Raw genomic sequence first — 25,278 nt, forward strand, 5'->3', positions numbered from 1 at the left:
TCTGTTCCATTGGTCTATATCTCTGTTTTGGTACCAGTACCATGCTGTTTTGGTTACTGTAGCCTTGTAGTATAGTTTGAAGTCAGGTAGCGTGATACCTCCAGCTTTGTTCTTTTGACTTAGGATTGTCTTGGAGATGCGGGCTCTTTTTTGGTTCCATATGAATTTTAAAGCAATTTTTTCCAATTCTTTGAAGAAACTCATTGGTAGCTTGATGGGGATGGCATTGAATCTATAAATTACCTTGGGCAGTATGGCCAAAGTTTTTGATTTTTAAGAAAAGATAGCTTATAATTAACCCCTGAAAGTAGACGAGGTCAGAGTTTTTTCGCATGTCAAAATTAACAAACAACGAGTGCCATATGTGAATTTGAAGATCTACATTTAACACCACAATATGCAGATACATCCAGAGAAACATTTACTTTCCTTTAATTTGGAAATAACTTTGGAGAATACAATTTTATATTTTACTTTCAGTTTCACTTTTTTGAGTCCAAATACTGTGTGGTTTATTGAACCAATATTTTATCTTTAATTCTTTTGTCCTGAACATAGAATGTCTCTGAATAATGAGTGACACAGTCTTAAATTTGTCCAGTCAAAGCATTGAACTAATAGATTATAATAGACTGTATACTAAGTCCTCATTCATAATAAAAGGCTAACTCTAAAGATTTTTAAAAGCATTATATAATTAGTAATTTTAACCCACCAAGCATTGACTTCCACAGGGTATCAAATATTAAAAACTTGACTGGGCATGGTGGCTCGCGCCTGTAATCCCAAAACTTCAGGAGGCCGAGACAAGTGGATCACAAGGTCAGGAGTTTGAGACCAGCCCAACCAACATGGTGAAACCACGTCTCTACTAAAACTACAAAAAAAAATACCCAGGCGTTGTGGTGGGTGCCTGTAATCCCAGCTACTTGGGAGGCTGAGGCAGGAGAATCACTTGAACCTGGGAGGTGGAAGCTGCAGTGAGCCGAGATTGCACCATTGCACTCCAGCCTGGGCAACAGAGTGAGACTCCGTCAGAAAAGCAAAAAACGAAAAAACAAAAAAACTCAGAGAGCTTGACAGAGGTGAAGAAATTCAGGTTAAGAAGTTTGAATCAAAAATCATCAGCTGGTTTCTAATATATCTTTGAGTGTTATTTACCCAAACTGTGTAAAGAGACCATTTGAATTTCTGTAAGATATTTTTCCTTGAGTCAAGGCCATTTATTTATTTGATGCCCGTTGATTTGTACACTATTCACAATCACAGCCTTAAAAAACTGCAATCCACATTAGCTGTGTCTTTTCAATGGTTTTTCTCCATACCCAGGTAGCTAACAGTTAGTAGGGCAGGAAAATGCCACTGCCTCTTTCTGAACACTGCATGAAGTAAGGGCGCTGCTATAGCTGAGCAAAACCCCCGTGCTGTGTAAAAGAAAAGTTGATCACTATACAGTAGCTTCTGTGGGGAGTTAGGGCTATTCTTAATTTGTGTCCTTAGGGGCTTGAGAATCAATTTAGGAGGAAGAAAATACCTACTCTCCTAGTGCAGTCATTTCTTCTTTTCTGTGGAAGCCTGCTGCTCTCAAGGTTCTTGTTATTTCTCCACCTTCCTTTCCCTGAAATGTGTCTTCCTGCTGTTCTTCTGTTCCTCTCTTCCAGGCTCTGTGCTGTCTCATTTGTTGGCAGCTAAATGGAATTTATTATACTCCTATTTTCTGAAGCAATTTAAGCACATGATTGTTGTATATCTCTTATCACAGCCAAAGCTTTCAAAGAAAAAAGGAAATAGGGAAGAGAAATAAGCAAAGTTGACATTTTTCCTGTGTCAGAGTAGAAAACACCTTAAACCCTGAAATCAAAAAAGCCTAGCCTTGAAGATCAAGTTATCTGTGTTGGCAGAAATACATCTAAGTATAAAAACAGCGTTGCTGAACAGATTTTTAAATATCTTTTCAGTGCCAACTCTAGGGAACTTGAACTTCAAATCTAGGATTCTTTGATTGTATCACTCAGTTCCCCTTAATCTGGCTAACTCCTAGTTATTCTTCAGATTCCGTCTTAGATACTTTCTTTTTACCAGTTAAGTGCTTCATAGCAACCCACAGATACCTATTTATCTACAGTCATCAAGCGTACTCATCTTTTTTTTCTAATTACTTATTTTCTTATCCTTCCATCCCATGAGATTTGAGAATTCTTGAAACCAGGATAGTATTTTTTCTACTCAGTGCCTAATACATTGATTAATGTATAGTAAACACAGTAAGTATTTGTTGAATGAATGAAAGAGTACTGTAGACACTGTGAGATATATAGAACTACATGAGAAATTTCTTTCCTCCATCCCTCCCTCTCTCTCTCCTTCCTTCCTTCCTTCCTTCTTTCTTCTTTCCTTTCTTTCTTTCCTTTCTGTCTTTCCTTCCTTTCCTTTCCTTTCCTTGCCTTTGCCTTTGCCTTTGCCCTTGCTCTTGCCCTTGCCCTTGCCCTTGCCCTTTCTTTTCCTTCATTCTTTCTGGGTCTTGCACTGTTGCCCAGGCTGGAGTGCAGTGGCGCAATCTTGGCTCACTCCAACTTCCACCTTCTGGGTTGAAGCAATTCTCCTGCCTCAGCCTCACAAGTAGCTGGGATTACAGGTGAGTGCCACTGCACTCTGCTAAATTTTGTGTTTTTAGTAGAGATGGGTTATCACCATGTTGGCCAGGCTGATCCCGAACTCCTGACCTCAAGTAATCTACCCACTTTGGCCTCCCAAAATGTTGAAATTACATGTGTGAGCCACCGTGCCCAGCTGAGAAATTTATTTCTCATACTCTTTTGGGAGAAATGGAATTAGCAAACATAAAACAATTATAAAGCAATTTGGATCCAAATTTCACTGCCTCTAGTCACTAAAATAGAGACAATGTATACTTCTGTTTGTGTGTTTTTATAAGTACAATAGGATTTCATGTACAAGTGATATAATTGTTTCAAACCATAGTAGTTAGAGGAATCTTTACGGAAGAGGTAGGGTTTAAGTGCAAAATTGAAAAGTGGAAAGGACTTAGATGAAGAATGTATTTGGAAACCAAGATCTAACCACATTATGCTCTATTTGTTAGGGCTACAAACCTGGGGGGAAGATAGAGTTAAGTCCGTCTATCAACTGAAAAATACAATGTGATAGGTAAAGTAGGCATTTCATAGAAAGGTCATTATATTTGAATTATTACAAATGAAATAATTTACCACCCTGCAGATCAAAAGGTGTTGTCCAAATTACTGGAAGAAAAGGAATTGCATTTAGTAGAGCAAACCTGAGGAAAATTATATGCAAAGATTAAGACATTGGTTAGACTTTCGAATATTAGAACATGAAACTTAGACCTAGCCTTTAAAAACTTTTTAAAAAGAGCTTTAAATAAGCATCAAACTTCAATAACACTCTGAGGCCTACCCAAAATAAGGCTAAATGCATTTAAAAATTATTTTATTTCTAAGTGATAATAACTGAATGATAAAATATTTTATTATTGAGCTATTTTCCTTATAAGCTTTTAATCAATCTTAATTATATTAGTCTGATAATAATACATTATTTAATATTAAATTTATGCTGTAACAATATAAATTAATTATAGGGCTGCAACTTCTCATTTACTGGATTAAAACTAGAGCTGAGAATCTAAAGTTTCTAATGAAGATTCCTACCTCTGAATAACATTCATTTTGGCTTTGCTCTGAATATGATGCCATTGCTTTGAGAATATATCAAATATAGTTGTTTTTACCAGGTAGCTTTGCAGTTCTCAATGTGATTTAGCTAATGTGAATGTAAAAAATTAGATGTAAATTGATGTTACAACTAAAATTTCCTCCTGATGCTGTCATTTTAATACAGTTTTATATAATGTCTCTATTTGGTTAGTCCACATTCCTGATGATCTGTTCCAATACATAGAGCTTCCATTTAAACCTTATGTTAGATCACATCTAAGATTTAAATGGTTGCAAGTACGGCATAAATTGGGCTACAAGGACACCAGAGCAACTACAGTTAACTTACAAAAACATCCAACATTTGGAGAGTTGTCATGATCAACATAGTCTTGTTTCTGAAAATTTATCATTAGGGAAAGAAACTGAGCAGCTTTGTACCCTAAAGTAGAGGAGCTAATAGAGAGTAAGTTTTCACTGTGAAATTTCTGGGTGAATGCATCTCCTCTGAATGTCCCTGTCAGAGGGAACAGAAGCAGTGGCAAACACAGAGGTACCATCATTAAAGATTATCCTGTGTTTCCTGAGTCGATAGAGGACTAATTTCACCTCCTATCTCTAACCTCTGAGTTCTTAGCCTGGGAGTCCTCAGATGAGCTTCAGGGCAAGTGAACTTCATTTTTGGCCCTTCATTTAGGAGGTGGGCTAGGTTGGGAGACACTAAGCCAGATTTGGAAATAGGAAGTGAGAATCTTAGCCAGCATCAGGGAGGCAGGAACCACAGCCCAGCACTGCTAAGATAGCAATATAGCTCTTTCACTATGGACATCTGCTTTGAGAAGAATTTTGAACTTGTTATAGAAGTATTTTTATAGGACATTAAACCATAACTCACAGAGTCCCTTTTTGGTATATCTTTAGGTCTAAATATATTGAGGATTGTCATAATTACTCTACAAAAGTTATCTTCAATTGGCAAGGCAGGATCAAGACATATTTATATACACTCAATATAATTGAACCAAGCAGATAATTGTCCTCAGGGGGTTAAGGAGTAATTCCATACATCTCTCAAACAATTCAACATAAAGACTAGTAGCAAATCCTGAATATTGTAGAAGTGTATGAACTTCTACACACTGAATAACTCTTTCATATTTGTTTTTTTCTAAAATATTTTACTTTTGCCTGATCTATAAATTCTTAAATTAATTTTCTTAAGCTTTAGCGATACTCTAGTTATAAAGCACATGATACTAAGGTAGACTTTTAGTAGAAGGAGCAAAATTGTTATTTGTAGTTTCTAATTAACTGATAGTTATAAACATAATATTATTTTTAAGTGTTCAGCTCCAAAGATATGGAGAACCCCTAATGGCAAAACAATTGAGATGGATACGCAGTTCACCATCAGAGCCAGAGAGCTGCAAAATATCTATAAGTGCATCATGCTGAAAAATATCTCTCAAGATGAGAGGCTAGATGTGCTCTTAACTCTTAAACACACTGTAAAGGTATGTTAACTTTCTCTTAGTTTGGGGGTAGAGTTCACTATCAATAAAAAAAATTAATAAAATACTAAAACAAGTAAAGTGTTTTACATTAAGAATTGTTTTGGTATAATTTGGGTGGTTTATTCATTAATATTTACCTAAAAGTTCTCAAAATATGTTATATTACATAATAAATGTAAATATAGTGTAATGAATGTAAATATATCTTTATGCAATGAATGAAAATATATGCAGTATAGCATGAGATTAATAATTACATAAACAGCAATTATTTACATATTTTGACATTTTTCAGTGAAAAATTGATTTTTAGCAGTTTTAAAGCAGCTCCATTGTATTTTTATCTTTTTTCTCGTCAGTTAGTTATTGATTTTCTGTGTTCTTAATCCTACTTTTAATGAAAACAAGGTTAGTGGATGTCACAGATCAAATTTTCCCAAGAAACAAGAAACAAACTCAGAGATGGGTTTTATATTTAGGAAGTTTGCTGGAGAGTGCTATCAGGGATAATTCCTGTGAGGCAGTAGAGAAATCAGAATTGGCAGGATAGAGAAATTAAATTGTGGTGGATTCTCAACACTGACTTCAGCCAGTGTCACGGGGAATTCTGAAACTTTAAAGGCCATCCATAGTTGTCCTGAATTGAGGCAGGACAGTTTACTCCCACTTTGACCATTTATTGGATGGGCTGCCGCCAGAAGGGCATGACTTTGGATGAGATAACTTTCTTTATTAGAGAGCAATTCTCAGAAAGAGCCTCACTTGAGAGTTGTCAGCCAACAATCTACCAAGATGGGGAGAATACACATACTGTTGCCTGGATCCACTTCATGTTGTAGGTTTTAGGATTAGCTCCTCCGGATTTAGCTAGGCCCCAAAGCAAGGTTAATAAGAAAAACTGCAGCCCCTAGTGTAGTCATTGGCTTTAAGGCCACAGGAGATGCTCACTGTTTCCTTCCTCTACTATCTATTTTAGATTTCCTTCTCCCTGAACTAGCACCTTGACAGGTCCAGTTGGTCTACTTTTTGGAGTGACTTGCAGCTTGAGAGGTCTGAACCACAGGTCACTCTGCTTTTCTCAGGCTGAGGCTACCAGACTTCCATTTACTGTCAAAATCAGGCAAAGATATACCAAGAAATGCCCACTACCTGGGTGCCAAACATATTCTTCTCTGTCCCTATTGGGTAATAACTGCACCATTGCTTTTGAAGATCAGAGTCAGTTACCTCTATAACTGAGGAAACACTTGCCTTGCCCACAGGTCTCTTGGCCTGCAGAGCTTAGGCATTAGTTGTAGCTCAGAGTTTAATAGGACTTGCACTATGTCTTACATTAGAAGAATTTTTCCTCCAGGAATTAGGACCTGTAAACTTAAAGAGTCCAGAGTTACGGCAGGAAGGAAAAATTTCCCAAGTAGTAAGTGGGGCCATTTTTACTTTCACCTCCTCTGTTCCCAGGCTAGGGCAGTTTCAGGGGCTTCCACTTGGTTTTCCTCATCATGATAGCTCTCACTCCACAGGTCAAGAAATCAAGGGTAGTGAGGCTGTGATACTATCAAGTATTCTATTCCAGTTATATATTCAAGGACTAGGGAAATGAATACTGGGTGGCCGTTTGAACCCAGTAGATCCATTATGAGCTGGACCTGGGCGAAGACTTGATTTAGTTTTTGTTTTCACATACCCCAGACTCTCACGGGATCATGGGTCTCTATACTGCCACAGCAATTAGTCATTTGATTCACAATGTCCCTGAGAAGAAATATGACCTTAGATGAGGCAGTTTGTTTTCAGCTGATGGTAACTGTCTATCTTTAGGCCAGATGGCTCTCTTCAGCACAGGGAATTCTCAGAGAGAGGCTCAGTGGAGGGCTGTCAGCTACCACAACTTGTGGTTGAGAGTCTCCTTCAGTGCTGAAATAGGGCTGATCTGGGCAACACACTCGAACTTTCATTACAATGAATATGTTTTCTATATTTCTAATTAAAGGGGGAAACTCTACTGTTATTAGGACCATTGGTATAGCTCTTGCATTTTATAGCCCAAATTAAATAATTTACATTATTTTATTTAATTTATCCTGACCATAATGTAAGCTCAATATTTAATGTAAGCTTATGTAATAAGTGGGCAATACAGGTAAAAAGTATTTGGGTTCTGAATTGTGCTTTTGAGTTCTCAAGTTAATAAAACACTTGGCAGATGCTTGTTCAGTATAGCACAGAAATACAGGTTGTTTCTGAGTGATCATCTGTATTAACTAACGTTTATACATAAGCAATGGATTAGATAACTGCATGGTCAGTCTGTTTTGGTCATCAATATGGCCCAGATTGCCAGAACATACAGGCATAGATATTGTAGTGAAAATGAGTGGTTCACTATATGTAACAACTGAAAACTGTCAGCCATATTTAGGTCCATCTAAGTGAGCTACATGATTACAAACCTGAGAATTTCATAAGCATAACATTTTGATATTCTGTGTAGGTTTCTGTACTCCTAACTGTAAAGAACACTCTTTCTGTTGATGAGTTTATGTGTCTGTCCTCCAAGGCACACAAAACTCTTAAAACACATTAAATAATTGGGTAAATGGTTCTTCCTGGGAGATCTCCATAGATATCTTGCATTTCTTACCAGCAGAGGCGTTGACTGCCTTTTTTTCTGGACTACCTTTTCAAAGATGTTTGCATAGTGACCAACCTTGAAAGATAAGAGATAGGTAGGGAGGGAGAAGCAATAGGTCCAGAGGTAGGAAATAAACATGATACTTACAGAGGGCAGTAAAAAGACCAGATTGGCAAAAAGAGAGTGCATAGGGAATATAATATAAATCCTGACATAATTAGGACCAGTAATAAAAAGGCCAAAGGATGGACTCATAAAAGGCAAATCATGCATATCTTACTATGTTTAGTATGAAATAATCATGTATACATTTACTTGAAAATATTTTGATGGAGGGTTAAAGTCTTTAAGCACAACTCAAATTCTGACTCTTCATTTATGGCTGCACAACCTTAAAATAAGTTAATATTTCTTCTGAAAATCAGTTTTGTCATTTGTAAAATTAGTTACTTTGAGAATATGTATGTGTGTATCTACATGTATGTATATATATATACACACATATATATAAATATAAAAACTTAATATAGTGCCTTACAAAGAGGGGGGCCTCAATAAAAGGTGTTATTTTGATAGTAGTTACTAATACAGACCAGTGAATTTTAAACCTCAGTGCATATTAGAATCACCTGGAGAGCCTGCAAGAGGGACAGCATGAATGAATATGAGCATAAATGAGTATAAATCTAGGCCCCACTTTAGAGCAGTTAAATTAGCTCCTCAGGTATGAGGACAATATTAAAATTTTTTTAAATCTCCCTGAGGTCCTTCTAAAGTGCCTCCAGGGTAAAGGACCACTGATGCAGACTCTCATATTAGCCTTACCAACCATGTAGTACAAAGTACAGAAGAGCGTTATTTTACAATTAATGACTTTATCTTCTGACTCCTTCATTCAAGCTGTGTATCTTCCAGTTTTCCCTTGGGCAATTGGAGGACCTAATAAATACTTCTACATTAATCACTTTATTACTTGTGGCTTTTTCATCCAACCACACTCATTTATATTACTTTATAAAAAATATTGTGACCTATAATAAATAGGCAGAAAAGTGAATAAAATATATACGTACAGTTTAACAAATATTAAACAGGATGTTGTCAATGTTTCTGGTGTCCTCTTTTCCAATTCCTCCTGTCATCTCCTAGAAGTAACTATCATACTGACTTTCGTGGTAGTCATTTTCTTGATTTTTCTTCATAGTTTTACCACCTCTGTATAAATATGTAAATAATATGATTTAGTGTTGCTTATTCTTGAATTTTATTTGACAGAATTGTACTATATCTGTTATTTTGTACTTGCAGTATTTTGCTTAAAATTAATTTGTAAGATTTAAGTTTTTGTTGTATATATAGCTATATATACAACAAAAAATGAACTATAGCTATAGTTCATTTATTTCCATATATTAGATAATTTATTGTGTAAATAAGCTGTAATTTATTAATGTAATCTATTTATGGACTATTGGCTGTTTCTAATTTTCAGTTAATATGAACAGTAGAGCTCTACATGCACATTTCTTTAAAGCACCTAAGAGTAGAATTCCTGGGTCATAGATTTGGCATATATTTAACTCTAGTGTGTCGGATATACCGATTTTTTTCCAAATTAGTTTTGCCAATTTATATTCCTATTGGCAATGTTTCATTTCTTTTGGAATGTAGATTTTGGTTTGTTTCGGTGGCAATTTGAAAATGAACTTAGTGATTTGTAAAATTTTATACCATATATTTTTGTGTTTTGTATAGGAACATGAATGTAAACTAACTCAGGAAATTCTAGAATTGATTGACAGAGAGGTTGACCTTATGATGAGAGGAGTCAAACATCATAACCTTGAAGGACTCAGAAAAAGAATTGCGACACTCTTTTTTCATTATATCAAAACACCTCTGTTTAATCCTGAAGTTGCAAAATACCTTAAGGTATTCTACTTCTTTATATTCCTTCTTCAAAATCCTAAGATGTGGCATAGTAAATTGAAGTATATTCAAGTTTTGCTTTAACACTTTCCTTGGAGTCCATGTGGAATACCATCTTATTGGTGGTATCTCCTTTGAATGATTATTTTGTATGTTGGTAAACTACACTTACTTGACTTCTGAGTATTTCCAACTTTCAATTATTTCCTAATATCTTCACCAACTTTCCAACTGAATATTGCATTGTGTTGAATGTATTATGATTTCTCACACCTCCATGGCTTTGTACATACTGTTGGTTTCCCCTGGAACCATTCACTATTTACCCAGCCAATTCCTCTTCATTTTCTAAGACTCAACTCTCATCTCTTCTCCTTCATGAGGCGTCACAGGGAGTTAAATTGTTTTTTTCTGAGATTCTATGTTATACCTTGTCTGTGTTCCTTAAAACACTTATCACATAGTTATAGTTATTACTGAACAGATCCATATGGATCTTCTGAGAGAACTTCAAATGTAATGTATTTGAATTACACTATCTTCTCCAACTCCAACGTCGTTAGGCTTCTGTGGGAATTTTCATTGCCTTCTTACTGTGCAGAGCTATTTAAAATACTATTAGTAAAACTCTTGGGGTGGAGAATGTTGTCAGAGAATTATAGTTTTATTTCAATGATTATATTCAGTTAAAATTTACTTAAAAAGCTGACTAAACATCTTTAGCTTTTTTGAAAAAACAAAATCTCATATTTAGTCAAGACTTCTAGAAGAATAAATACTGTTTAATTTTTATATTTTTCAAATTCATTTTTTAAAACCTGATTGTATTGCAAAGATATTAAAATATAACAAAAGTCCAAGAGAAAAAGTTCCCATTATATTATTTCTTATTCAAACCAGTATTTCATTTGTCTGAGCCACCATCTTTCTCTGTAGACTTATTCGGTTTATATTTGGAGTAATACAATTGATAGAGTTTCTACAACTTTACATAATGTTATATCATTTTATTTATTTTTAAATTTTACCTTTGGTAAAATGTACTCTTTTTGGTAAGTTCTGAAAAATGTATAGAGTCATATAACCAGTAGCACAGTCAAAATAAGAAATGGTCGTATCATCCCCCAGAATTCTCTCATGCTGCCACTTTGTAGTCAGCCATTTCCCTAACTTCCCGATCCTTGGCAAACACTGATATGTATTTTATTTTTATAGTTTTATCTGTTTCAGAAGGTCATATAAATGGATTCATACTATATGTAGTCTTTTGAGACTGACTTCTTTCACTTAGCATATTGCATTTGAGATTCACTCATGTTTTTGAGTGTGTCAGTGGTTTGTTTTTATAGCCCAAAAATATTCTAATATCTGGATATACAAGAAGTCTTTAAAAATCCATTCACAGTTGTAGGACATTTGGATTGTTTAGAGTTTTGGTCTTTTATGAATAAAGTCATTATAAGTACTAGATACGAGTTTTTGGGTAAATTGATTGTTTTGGGGTAAATTCCTAGAAAGTGGCATATTGAATCACATGGTAAATGCATGTTTACTTTAAAAAGAGACTACTAAACATTTTTTTTTCCAAACTGACTGCACCATGTTGCGTTTCTGCCTGCGGTATGTGATAAATATATTAATTAAGATAAAGTGTTTAAAGTTTGTTCCTGAATCTAGGACACACCTATGGATTATCCTGTACTTCTTTTTTGGGAGGAATATACTCTTTAATATCTTAAACTACTGGCTGGATTTAAACGTTACTGGCTTTAAAAAGGAATGGCTCATTTGCACATTTTTAGTTTGCATAGTGGGAGAAGAATTTGAAGGAACACCACTACCCCCACAACCACTTTTTGGGAGTAGGCCAGCATGAAGTACCCAGTGTACTCTGGAGAATGCATAGTGTTAAATTCTGCAGCTTAAATGGAGCCCTCTGTCATCATAATAATAATGAGAATGAGTTTTTTTTTTTTCTTGCACAATTTCAGATGGGTAGAGAATATCTTTCCATGTCATTATAATAAATGCTCCATCTATAATGGAGAGGTGTGCTAACGTGTTTATGAGGTTGACTGATGTATTTGCTAATTTAATGCATAGAAGGCATGAAGATAAAATAATCATTTAAGATAAACAAAATGTGTAAATCTCAGAATAAGAAAATAAACCAGATAAGTTGTCTTCTGGATCTTTGATCCATATACCCCAGATCACTCTTCTTTTCTCTCGAAGAACTGACTACCTTTTAAATTTACATATTGTCTTATCTCCCAAAATTACAAGACAAGGGACAATGAAGTTTTTAAAGAATATTACCCTTCAGGAAGATGGAGCGTTTAGGAAAAGTAAGGCAGAGTAGAAGGGAAGGTGCAGAAAGGTAACAGATGTTCAGAACAAAGTAAAACATTGGAAGGGATTATAATGGTAAATATTTTAAATCTACATTGAGTAAGAGAAAAAATTTATAGATTTATAGAACATTGATGTCTATTTCCTTCTTTATAAAAATATTTTTTGAAAGTCTTATATATCACATGCAAACTCTGTTGCTGCTTGATCTTTACTTTCATGGAAGCCAGAGGTACTGATGTACCATAAATTAGGAAAGACTGGCTTATATACATCTTGATTCAGTTTGTGTTGAGATGTTCACAGTTCACTCATTCATTCATGCCCATAGTGAATAGTGAATTTTTAGCCCATAGTGAATGATTGGATTGATTATTTTGTTGATAGAATTACTCTCTGTCTATTGTTTTAGACATAGAATTTCAAACTTTGAAAATTAATCATTTGAACTAATCCAAATTTATTTTGAAGATAAATTAAACGAGAAGAACAATTGGTTTAGTGGGTTTTTACTTATATGTGAATCTATCTATTGCCTATAGGAATAACTAATGTAGAACTGAAAAAAATCCAAACTTTTCTTAACAATAAAAAGCCTCTTCCTACTATTTTTTTCAGTCAATTAATTTTCTAAGTGATTTTACAACTAATATCTAAGAATTGATGAATAACAGATTTTCAGTATTTTGGCAGGATGAATAAATACTGCTGGAAATTTAGATTTTCTATAGAATAAGAAGTTAAGGGAAAATATAATTTTGGAAATTAGCCAACTGTTTTTTTTTTTTAATCTCATTCTAAGATAAGTTAGCCCTTGATGCTTCTATTAGTTAGGATCATATTTGGCCTGGCCTGGCTTATTTATTTATTTATTTTTTTACTATTTAGGTCCCTCAAGACCCATTGAAATTTTATAAAAAGATTTACTTTTGCCACAGTTGCCAGCTTTATTTGCCTTCTACAGAGTTTTCTATATCATCCACCTCACGCCGCATATACCGGTGTCGTAACTGCATTAGCCTTGAGAATGAGGCTCAAAAACGAGAATCATTTTTGAAGTACAAATGTTTGCTTCAACAGCTCTACTTTACAGAAGCTGATTATGAAGATGATTCTAAAATTGCTTTCTTGATGCAGGTATGGTCAATAAGGGGTGCCAATTATAGCTGAAGCCTGTCAAGGAGGCTGTCTTGCAATCTTATGCGTGTTTGTGTGTGTGTGTGTGATTGTTTAATGACTCTCTATTCCACTAGACTGTAAGCTCTGTAAGGGCAGGAGTATGCTTTTTATTCCTCCTGCTCACCATTATACCTCTATAACCTAATACAGTACCAAGTTTTTATTTAAGGCCCTCAATATTTGTTGAATGAATGAATGACTTTCACAGAAACTGATGTTACATATACACATACTAGTGTTTATGAATAACAGTACTAATTAATGTAAACCGAATGTGACCATAATGGTAAATAACACCAAAAGTGAAAGCTAAGGCTTATAGAAAGTTAAAAAAAAAAAAACCTTAAGGAAAGACTTTGATACTTGTCTGTGTAAAGTGTTGGTATGAACCACACAACTGGAAAATTTCTGGCCAGAGTTCTTTTGGATGAATCATTGCATTGGATCATTGACCCTATCCGCAATCTGCTTCTCTTAAGAACTTCTCCTAGCTCTGTGAGAGGGTGGAGCCTGTGAGATCAAGAACTCTGACCTGAATTCCTAACTTAACCACTACTTTGGTCTCTTTGGTTATTCCATGACTTCTATTGGGTTGTTTAGGCCACAGGATAGTCTGTGTCTCTACAAAATAAAAACAAATTCCTGACACTGTTTGGACTTATGTAAGGGAGTGAGAAAAGAGAAGGACTTACTTGTTGTTGATATGACTACCCAACATGAGCCACTTATTAATAAAAGTATGTTATAGTGCACTATTCACCTCATTAATGATATTTGTGTTCACAGACTGTCAAATAAGGGCAAATTTTCTGTAAATTAAAGTTATTAATTAAAATGAACTAAACTGTGTTTAATACCAAATAGGAAAATAGGCACTACTATGAATAGAAAACTTTATAGAGATTTAAAAACAGGTACCAAATGTGATGCGCTTTGTTAAAAAATTCTTCTAAATCAGTAGCTTTCAAACTCTTAAATCTCAATCTACAGTAAAAATGTATTTTTATGACAACCTGATATAGGCATGCATGATAATTCTCAATACTCAGTACCTATATGGCTTTACATACTTTATTGAGTTAATCAGCACAAAATTCCCATCGAAATAGCCTTATTTCTATTCTGCAGATGAGGAAAGTGAAGCACTGAGCAGTTAACAAACTTGTCCAAGTTTACGCTACTAAGTACCAGCACCAAGATTGAAAACTAGGCAGTTTGAGTCCCAGAATCCATACATGTAAACACATGCTGTTCTGCCTCAGAAATAAGAGTTTCCAAAATAATGTTTATCTTTACCCCTATGGATGCACTCTGATGTTTTCTATTCAGTCTCAGTCTACTTATTCTAATTTCCATTTGGAAAACTTTGGTATCACCCAAGAGGTAGCAACCCACAGTTTGAAAAACACAAATTAAAATGATTACATATTTTGTCCAATAGAATGAATATTTTATTAATAAATTTGATGTTTATATCAGCTTAAATTCTTATTTGCTACTTTTATTCAGGAATTGTTGACATGACAGATGTATATTTCCTTGTAGAGAATCTTATATGTACTAGGGCTTTAATATAAGTCACCAACAAGTGCTGCCTCAATATTCCATGTTGTATTAGTCAGATTTCTCCTGAGAAACAGAACCAATAGGAAATTTTATACATATATGCTATATATATATACACATATAAGGAGATTTGTTACAAGGAATTTGCTCACATAATTATGGAGGCTGGTAAATCTAAAACCTAAACAGCTGATGGCCCAGTTCAAGTCTGCTGACCAGCAGGCTGCTATAGAACCAGGAGGAGCCAATGTCTTAATTCAATGGCCATTAGGCAAGAACAGTCTTCCTTACTTGGGGGCAGGGTCAACTTTTTGTTCTATTCAGGCCTTCAACTGATTGGATAAAGCCCACTCACATTATGGAAGACAATCTGCTTTACTCAGTTTATTGACTTAAATGTTAATCTCATCCAAAACTACCCTCACATAAACACCAGAATACCATATGACCAAATATCTGGGTATCCTGTGGCCTCATCAAGTTGATGTAAAATCAACCATTACACATATTGAGTGAAAAAATTCTAGGGGAGCATTGTAACCTTTCAGATAAGGATAATCTCCATTAGATGTGATTTAATTTCAATACTGTATCTGTGTAGGGTTTTGGTCTCTTATACTACTTTTCCAATGTCTAGGATTAGCAGACAAATATGAGTGTCCAGTAACTTCCCCCCTTGTAATTGGTGTAATTTTGATTAATATTTATTTCAGTAATAGCATTTGAGGCATAATTTGAATATTTGAACATTCTCATAAACAGTAAATCTTGTGAACAACAGCAAATATTAGCATATATTAAATGTGAACATGATGTCATATAAAATGAAAAGGTGAAAGCTAATATATACAAAAAGTAAACATTCTGCTTAGACAAGAGATTTGAGTGTTGTACTAGTCACCTCATTTATCTGTAATGCATACAAATACTGCCTAATAGGCAATAGTATTGCTGTTTTACTGCAAAAATTTCAAGTACAATGACTACTTGAAAGGTAGAAAGCTCTTAGAGACTGCCAATCACACTTATCATGTGCATATTTGACATTTACATGCAAATAAACATGTTATTCTGTATGATACAATTTCAAAATTATTAGTACAGTTGAGCAAGTAAATTAAAAACAAAAATGTAAACAAGATGCATTTTGAATGTAAGGAAAATATATAAAACATTGAATTTTAAAAGTCTATAAATTTATTTTTCATAGCAGCTGTGTACAGAGTATTGTCTTTTTTAGCATTAATTAAAAGCTAGAATGCATTAGTTGAGCTTAATATATTGAATTATCAATTTATGAAATACTGTCATAGCTGATGATTACAGGTTCTTTTTGTTTTTTACTTTGGCAAATTGTTAGGTTTTGTCTACTCATTTTACAGAAAATATTTCTGCTCTCACAGTTTTTCACAGAAGCTTTTAAAAAAAATGTTCTTTTTACATGCTTATACTTCATTGAGTTTGTCCCTCTCTGGCAATTCTTAATTTATAATGCAGACCCCATGATAAAAAGTCATTCCAAGAGTTTTAGCTAATAAAGTTTACATTTTTAAAAAAGTTTTAAACAACAATTTCATTACCCCTCTTTTTTATTGAAACAACCAAGTCTTTTAATTAACACTAAGTGAATTACTTATCTTTATTAAATCTCAACTTCCTGTGTTCGCTTCAGCAGCCCATATACTGAAACTGAAACCATACAGTGAAGATTAGCATGGCCCTTGGACAAGGATGACATGCAAACTTGTGAAGTGTTCCATATAAAAAAAACTCAACTTCCTCATTTGTAAAATGGCAGTAAAAGGTTTTAAAAGGTCTCGACAATGGTCCTGAAATTAAGATGGTACTTACTAATGAGTTTTTAAAAATCATTGAATACCATATGTTTATTATGGCAACATTACAGTATTATTAATATTATATTAAGATAAAATTAGCATACTGAAATAAATTTATACTGCTTACTCTGGTTTAGAGATGGGGACGCAACTGTGAGACTGATAATGTAGTTTAGGCAAAATGAACAGAAGTTTAGTGAAAAATAAGGGGCTATGTGTCATTGAAACCTAGTGAATAATATTTCACTTAAAAATACTCTATAACTTAATTATTTGCTCAAGTAATATAATAATCTTAAACGAATTTAAACTACATTGTTTTTAAAACTTGCTTTGACATGCAGCTACAAGACATTCAGTACCTAACAGAGAACATCTGGGCGTCCCAGTCCGTCCTCAGTGCCTGGGACGATCTCAGTGATCTGGTCATGGTCAGATGGAATAAATCCCTGGAGTGGTCCCCCTGGAACTGTATTCTTCTTACCAAAGATGAAGCGGCTGCTCATCTCAACCTAACAAGTATTGAAGAGGTAAGAAAGGTGAATTTTATTTGTGAAGTTAATTTAATCATTGGAATTATTAGAGCTAACTGGACTGCCTTCTAATATATTCCATGCTTAAATACTTCCATCAGATTAAGAAACAGAACTTATGGATTAACAGCAAAAAAATATATGAATGGCATATATGGCACAGATAAATAAAAGGTATATATAAGAGATTTGAACATATTACAAGTCCTAAACATCATACCAGTCTCTCCTAATAGCAAGTTTAAGCATATTCCACAGTAAATTCCATGAAGGTAGCGATTTTGTTCAGCTTATTTACATCTATTTCTCTGATACCTACAATACTGACTGTTGCAGAGTGGAGTTTCTAAGTATTTGTTGAATGAATAAATGTGCATTACCACCAGATAGGTATTATGGAACCCAGAATCTGTCCTTCTTTGATTAATTATCATGAGTCTGCTTAAAAACACCCAACTCTCAAATTTTTTTCATAATTTTGTGCTCTAAATGGCAATCATACTGATGGAATGTAGTTCTGATGCTCCATTTTTCATTTGCTTCCAACTTGCCAGGAGCGGAGCAAGCACTATAAACATTAAATGCCATTTACTGTAATTTTAGTAACTTACATGATGCAATCTGTAAAACATTTTGATGGGTAAATTGAGGGGCTCCTGAAGAGTTCCTAGAGAGTTCCACTTACACTAAGTTCAAGATCCCAATAATTAATACTGATTCTCTGCATTCTTTAATTCTATGCAAGATGTCAGCTAAGTAAAGTAAAGAAATTACAAAATACAATAGTCATTTAAAATAGTGTGATTCCCTGTTTGTTTTTTTCATGGAACAAGGGGTGATTAATATAAAGATAAGAAACTAGCTAAGGTTTTAGTTTTTAAATATTTTTTTAGTTTTAGGAAGCAAGGCTAAGGAAAATTTCACTCTAGGGATTGAAAGAAAAGGTAGCAATAAGTTGAAGCTGTGTTAAATGTTATATTTGGTAAACTAAGCTGCCTCATAAATATTTAACCACAGGAAGCATAGTAAATACTAGCAATATCATTTCATCTAGGACCCATGATGAGATTGAGGTTCATTCCCAAAGCTGATATTCCAGTGCTTCTTCAATTAATCCACACAACTCCCTTTGTGCATTTAATCAAATTACTGCAGTATCGAATTAAATGTTCTATTCATATGCATTTCTAATTTCAGAATGCCAGTCTTATCGAATTTCTATAAAGGGCACCAAGATTTGCAACCAGACAAACTGGAAGAACATTTGCCTTTTTTATGATTTTGGGCTGATACAGTCTTTTAACTATTAACTTTCAGCCCAATTGAAGAGTAGCTTGTGTCTTGCAGAAAGATGGAACATTTTCAGAATTTTCTTAATGTTCAGAGATATTTGCTTTCTTAAGAAGTTAAAAAATGCTTTAAAGTTAATATGAAACAGGTATAGGAAATGTGGAAAAACACTTTTCGTTAATGTGAACTTTAAGTGGAGCAGATTGATCTCTCCTTGTGTGCACATTGGCCAAAGTAGGAACAATCGTGGACTTAAAATCAGTAATCCTGACCCATTTACTCAAATCTCTGTCACTGACAACTTTACATTAAAACCTGCCCTCTTTGCTTCATAAATGTTTAGAAAGATTAGCTAAATAAGTGGAATCAGTAAAGAGGATAAAAGCAGCCCTGGCTCTGAATTCTAGCTTTACCATTCATGAGTTGGGAGAAATTGGACAAATTTGTGAATGTCTCAATGATCCAGTTTCTTGTCTATAAAAAAGAGATAATGGTATCTCATCATAGGGAAGCTTTGAGTAGACCATTATTTAAAGCTTTCCACATAGTTTTTTTTGGCATGAATAAACTTACGTAGTAACTATGAAAGCACTTTAAAAATTTTTGATGCATTTTTAATTTTCATAAAAGCAATATATTATTGGCTTAGAATCTGAACATAGTAAAAAATGTAATGTAGAAAGTAAAAGTCTCAGAGGTTGAGGGAATAGGAAGAGATTTGTTAAGGATAACACAAATTATAGCTAGATAGGAGGAGTGAGTTCTAGTACTGTTCTGTGCCACTGTAGGTTGTCTATAGTTAATTACAATATATAGTTCCAAATAGCTAGAAGAAGCATATCAAAAGTTCCCAGCACAAAGAAATAATAAATATTTGAGATGAATATGCTAATTACTCTGATCATGATATGTGTATCATCCCATCATGATGTACCCCATAAATATGTACAATTATTATCAATTTAAACATTTTAAAAATAATTGAATGAATAAATAAAGGAAGGCAAATAAACAAATCTCCCATGTAGAATTCCAAATAATTTATGTATATACTCTCCACTCTTAAGGAGTTGGAGAATAACTCTCCACCCTTTAAGTGTGGGCTGTGCATAACTCCTTTCCAAAGAGTATATTATGGATGGAAGAGGAGGAACTTCACAGTAGAGAAACCTGACAAGCACTACCTCAGCCAGGTAATCAAGATTAACAGCAGGAGTGGTGTCATGTTGACGGTATGTACCCTTGATATGATGTGAGGAGAAGGGCACTTCAGCCCTGTGGTCTTCCTCTCCAAACCCATCCCTTCAGTCTAATAATGAAGAAAACATAGGACAAACCCAGATTGAGAAACATTCAGGAAAATGTGGGTGTGGGGTATATGGGACTTTTCTGTAATATTCTTAGAACTCTTTGTACACCCAAAGAATTTGTGGACATAGTTTAAAACCATCACATGGCTATTTCAAGAGAATGGACCTTATTTCAATGGGAAAAAAGGTCTTGATGTCCACCCATCCCTATCTCCATGTTACAATGATAACTACTATTTCTTATGTATATAATAGTCTATTGAAATCCTTCTGGAAATTTTCTATGTGTATGTAAGTATATACACTTTTACTATAGCAGGAATTTCATATTAAATGACTCTGAGAGTGTCTTTGCTTTACTTAACAATATAAATAATATAATATGGAAATATATTCAATTATTTAAGAGTTACTTATTAGTGCCTTGAACACATATATCATAATTTATCTCATCTTTACTAATTTATAGTTCTGTAAAGGCACTTTGAAAACCTGTAAAGTTCTGTACATGTGTAAGTTAATATAGCATAATAAAGTGTGTTTTCCTTGAATGAAATATGGGCTATGAAGTGGTAGAAACAGAGTTAGATTAGCTCAAAAGATGAATATTCTAACCTAGTAAATTTTTCTGTTAAGAAGAAATTTTAATAAGCCCAGGATACTCCTATATAATGCTTTCTTCTCCTTTGGTCCTTTCACCCAGGACTTTCTTTTATCTTTGATTTGACCTTTTTAATAAAGGGAATGTCTTATTCTCAGAAAATAAATTTTAGGAAGAAGTGTAGGTAGTAGTTGTGATTTGACTGAAAAGAGAGCCAATTAAGATTAATAGGTAATAGATTATATTTATTAATTTAACCAGAATTTACTTTTGAATGTGCCAAATACTGTACTAAGTAATTACAGAGAAACAAGAAAATTTAATGAATATAACTTTTTGTTGTCTCAGCTGCATTTGGGTTCAGCTACAAGAAGAAAAAATCAATTTATAATGATTTAATCAAATGTGAGTTTACTTTTCTTATGTAACAAGAAAGTTCAAATGTTGGCAGTTTGGGGCTATTATGGTGGCTCACCTCGTTCTCAGAAATTCAGGCCATCTCACTTTTTCCTCAGCCATATTTAATCTTCAGCTTTCTCTCTCATGCTTGATGGACTCTTAGTGATAGGAGAGCTAGTTCATCTACTTCATTACACGTACCTCTCAGTAATGGCAAAAGGCTAGAGGTGCTTAATAGGCGAGTCTTCCCACTCTTAAAAGTCCCTTTAAAAGGCTTTATTCAATTATATATATAAATAATTATATAAGATTATATATATTGTGTATAATTAAATAATCTTGGAAGACATTTAGTTGTCATGTCTCCTTAGATGCTTCTTGGTGGTGACAGTTTCTCAGACTTTCCTTGTTTTGTTTTTTTTATTTTTGTTTTTTCTGACCTCAATATCTATAACAATAATATAATTATATATATATATATTCTAACTAGACACCCCCAGTTAGAATAAAGACTAAGAAAGCTAGACATATCACACCCTGTACAAAATCAGGCCTCTGGCTCAAATGGAAGAGAGAATGAATACTGAGTTGGTAACTAGCAGCAATTTAAACTTAGAGAAGTCAGAGGGAGAGTTGGGGAAAACTTCCAGGTTAAAGTATCATAGGAACTGAGTCGTGAATGATGATAGACAATGTAGGAAAAATAAATGTAATCTGGGATGAAAGAATTGACAAGCAAAGGCACCGAGGCATGACAGTATTTTTATCTGGCAAAATACATCTGCAGTATTTACTAGGATTTGATTTTTTTCTTTGCAGGGATATGAACGCTCGTTTATTCACAAGATCAAACACAAGCATATCCTGGCTAAGAACTATTTTTCTCAGATTCCAGTGCTGGCTTCATTTATACTTGATGATCCTGAAATTGATGAGATCAGATGGAAACATCACTCAGACACAACACCTAAGATCCCATAAATATGTACAATTATTATCAATTTAAACATTTTAAAAATAATTGAATGAATAAATAAAGGAAGGCAAATAAACAAATCTCCCATGTAGAATTCCAAATAATTTATGTATATACTCTCCACTCTTAAGGAGTTGGAGAATAACTCTCCACCCTTTAAGTGTGGGCTGTGCATAACTCCTTTCCAAAGAGTATATTATGGATGGAAGAGGAGGAACTTCACAGTAGAGAAACCTGACAAGCACTACCTCAGCCAGGTAATCAAGATTAACAGCAGGAGTGGTGTCATGTTGACGGTATGTACCCTTGATATGATGTGAGGAGAAGGGCACTTCACCCCTGTGGTCTTCCTCCCCAAACCCATCCCATAATGAAGAAAACATAGGACAAACCCAGATTGAGAAACATTCAGGAAAATGTGGGTGTGGGGTATATGGGACTTTTCTGTAATATTCTTAGAACTCTTTGTACACCCAAAGAATTTGTGGACATAGTTTAAAACCATCACATGGCTATTTCAAGAGAATGGACCTTATTTCAATGGGAAAAAAGGTCTCTTGATGTCCACCCATCCCTATCTCCATGTTACAATGATAACTACTATTTCTTATGTATATAATAATCTATTGAAATCCTTCTGGAAATTTTCTATGTGTATGTAAGTATATACACTTTTACTATAGCAGGAATTTCATATTAAATGACTCTGAGAGTGTCTTTGCTTTACTTAACAATATAAATAATATAATATGGAAATATATTCAATTATTTAAGAGTTACTTATTAGTGCCTTGAACACATATATCATAATTTATCTCATCTTTACTAATTTATAGTTCTGTAAAGGCACTTTGAAAACCTGTAAAGTTCTGTACATGTGTAAGTTAATATAGCATAATAAAGTGTGTTTTCCTTGAATGAAATATGGGCTATGAAGTGGTAGAAACAGAGTTAGATTAGCTCAAAAGATGAATATTCTAACCTAGTAAATTTTTCTGTTAAGAAGAAATTTTAATAAGCCCAGGATACTCCTATATAATGCTTTCTTCTCCTTTGGTCCTTTCACCCAGGACTTTCTTTTATCTTTGATTTGACCTTTTTAATAAAGGGAATGTCTTATTCTCAGAAAATAAATTTTAGGAAGAAGTGTAGGTAGTAGTTGTGATTTGACTGAAAAGAGAGCCAATTAAGATTAATAGGTAATAGATTATATTTATTAATTTAACCAGAATTTACTTTTGAATGTGCCAAATACTGTACTAAGTAATTACAGAGAAACAAGAAAATTTAATGAATATAACTTTTTGTTGTCTCAGCTGCATTTGGGTTCAGCTACAAGAAGAAAAAATCAATTTATAATGATTTAATCAAATGTGAGTTTACTTTTCTTATGTAACAAGAAAGTTCAAATGTTGGCAGTTTGGGGCTATTATGGTGGCTCACCTCGTTCTCAGAAATTCAGGCCATCTCACTTTTTCCTCAGCCATATTTAATCTTCAGCTTTCTCTCTCATGCTTGATGGACTCTTAGTGATAGGAGAGCTAGTTCATCTACTTCATTACACGTACCTCTCAGTAATGGCAAAAGGCTAGAGGTGCTTAATAGGCGAGTCTTCCCACTCTTAAAAGTCCCTTTAAAAGGCTTTATTCAATTATATATATAAATAATTATATAAGATTATATATATTGTGTATAATTAAATAATCTTGGAAGACATTTAGTTGTCATGTCTCCTTAGATGCTTCTTGGTGGTGACAGTTTCTCAGACTTTCCTTGTTTTGTTTTTTTTATTTTTGTTTTTTCTGACCTCAATATCTATAACAATAATATAATTATATATATATATATTCTAACTAGACACCCCCAGTTAGAATAAAGACTAAGAAAGCTAGACATATCACACCCTGTACAAAATCAGGCCTCTGGCTCAAATGGAAGAGAGAATGAATACTGAGTTGGTAACTAGCAGCAATTTAAACTTAGAGAAGTCAGAGGGAGAGTTGGGGAAAACTTCCAGGTTAAAGTATCATAGGAACTGAGTCGTGAATGATGATAGACAATGTAGGAAAAATAAATGTAATCTGGGATGAAAGAATTGACAAGCAAAGGCACCGAGGCATGACAGTATTTTTATCTGGCAAAATACATCTGCAGTATTTACTAGGATTTGATTTTTTTCTTTGCAGGGATATGAACGCTCGTTTATTCACAAGATCAAACACAAGCATATCCTGGCTAAGAACTATTTTTCTCAGATTCCAGTGCTGGCTTCATTTATACTTGATGATCCTGAAATTGATGAGATCAGATGGAAACATCACTCAGACACAACACCTAAGATTATAGAATCCCAGAGACCGCCTCCTTAGGTGATCCAGGAATATTTGTTTGATGATCGGCATTTTGTTCACTGCTTATAGGGTAATACAGAGGTCACAGAGTATGGAAATGGAATTTAATCTGTTTATTGATTTTATTTTTTGTTTTTCATAAATATTTTGAGTTATATAAAGAGAAAACATTTCTATATAAGTATATTGTTGTTAGGAAGTTAGTGCTAAATTGAAATGCAGTTTTGTTACTGAAATTAATATTTTGGAGTAAAGAAAACATTTTAAAATGTGTTTTCACATTAAATTTTTTAAAAAATTTCAAGTATATTAGAGTTAAAATCTAACAACCAAATAAAAACTAGACAACTTTCAAGTTATTTGTTTTAGATAAAATGTAGTTATAGGAAGCTAATCAGTATGTGGAGGGGAGGAAACATTATAAAATGCTCTTTCTTGAAAATTTCCGTAAGCAGGATAAAAAAATTCATATTTTAGTATAGGCATTTGAATCTTTGCAGTTTGTTGTCTGCTTTCACCTTCCATCCTTCTCATAATCCCAATAAAACAATTGACACTATAAATAAATAAAAAACCTTAATTCTGGGTAAACAATGGAGCTATTAGCATACGCAAGAAAAACTTCCCGTGGACCATGGTGAAACTGTAAGAAGAATAAACTTGGTTAAATAAACCATAACAACCCCCTTCTCCAATAAACCAAAGAAGTGACCTTGACCACATATACATTAGGGACCTGCGGTGATGAGTAATGGTTTGCCAGTCAGTCTTAACAGGAAATGGATGGCACACTCGAAATAGCTTAAGCCAAGGAGAGTTTATTTACAAACGGCCTTATTGTAAGGTGTGGGTAGTGGGTAGGGAAACTAAAAGAATAGTAAAGGAACACAGGGCCAGTATCAGACAGGCTGTCTCTCCCTCTAGTCTCAAATGAATTTGGGGAGAAAGTCTGAGAACCCAGAAAGAGTGTAAAGAAGATAACTGAGAGGATCAAGTTATCTTGATCATGATAACATGACCAGTTGTGAAGGGAACAGCCAGGCATAAGGGAATCTCATGAACTAGAGAAATACACAATTTCATACTTCTTCCTTCCTCCAGTCTCCTGCT

At 34.0% G+C, this 25,278-nt stretch overlaps 1 protein-coding gene and 1 long non-coding RNA gene across 2 annotated transcripts in view; one reads left to right on the forward strand and one right to left on the reverse strand.

The window, feature by feature from the left end:
- Nucleotides 1-24,523, forward strand: part of IQUB (IQ motif and ubiquitin domain containing) — a 91,306-nt gene extending 66,783 nt beyond the window's left edge. The window contains exons 9-13 of the mRNA XM_011995953.1: nucleotides 5,042-5,212; nucleotides 9,600-9,776; nucleotides 13,014-13,262; nucleotides 17,053-17,238; nucleotides 24,004-24,523. Coding sequence (XP_011851343.1) covers nucleotides 5,042-5,212; nucleotides 9,600-9,776; nucleotides 13,014-13,262; nucleotides 17,053-17,238; nucleotides 24,004-24,186 — 966 coding nt within the window. The 3' untranslated portion in view covers nucleotides 24,187-24,523. The remainder of the gene's footprint in view (nucleotides 1-5,041; nucleotides 5,213-9,599; nucleotides 9,777-13,013; nucleotides 13,263-17,052; nucleotides 17,239-24,003) is intronic.
- Nucleotides 14,770-17,992, reverse strand: LOC105550884. Its single transcript, XR_001007797.1, has 3 exons — nucleotides 17,853-17,992; nucleotides 17,071-17,220; nucleotides 14,770-14,933 (listed from the first exon to the last, which is right to left on the reverse strand). It is a non-coding gene; the product is annotated as an uncharacterized LOC105550884 (long non-coding RNA).
- Nucleotides 24,524-25,278: the final 755 nt, after the last annotated feature.

This window comes from Mandrillus leucophaeus, unplaced genomic scaffold (genome assembly GCF_000951045.1).
Source record: "Mandrillus leucophaeus isolate KB7577 unplaced genomic scaffold, Mleu.le_1.0 Scaffold5, whole genome shotgun sequence".
In the NCBI taxonomy this organism is placed as follows: Eukaryota; Metazoa; Chordata; class Mammalia; order Primates; family Cercopithecidae; genus Mandrillus; species Mandrillus leucophaeus.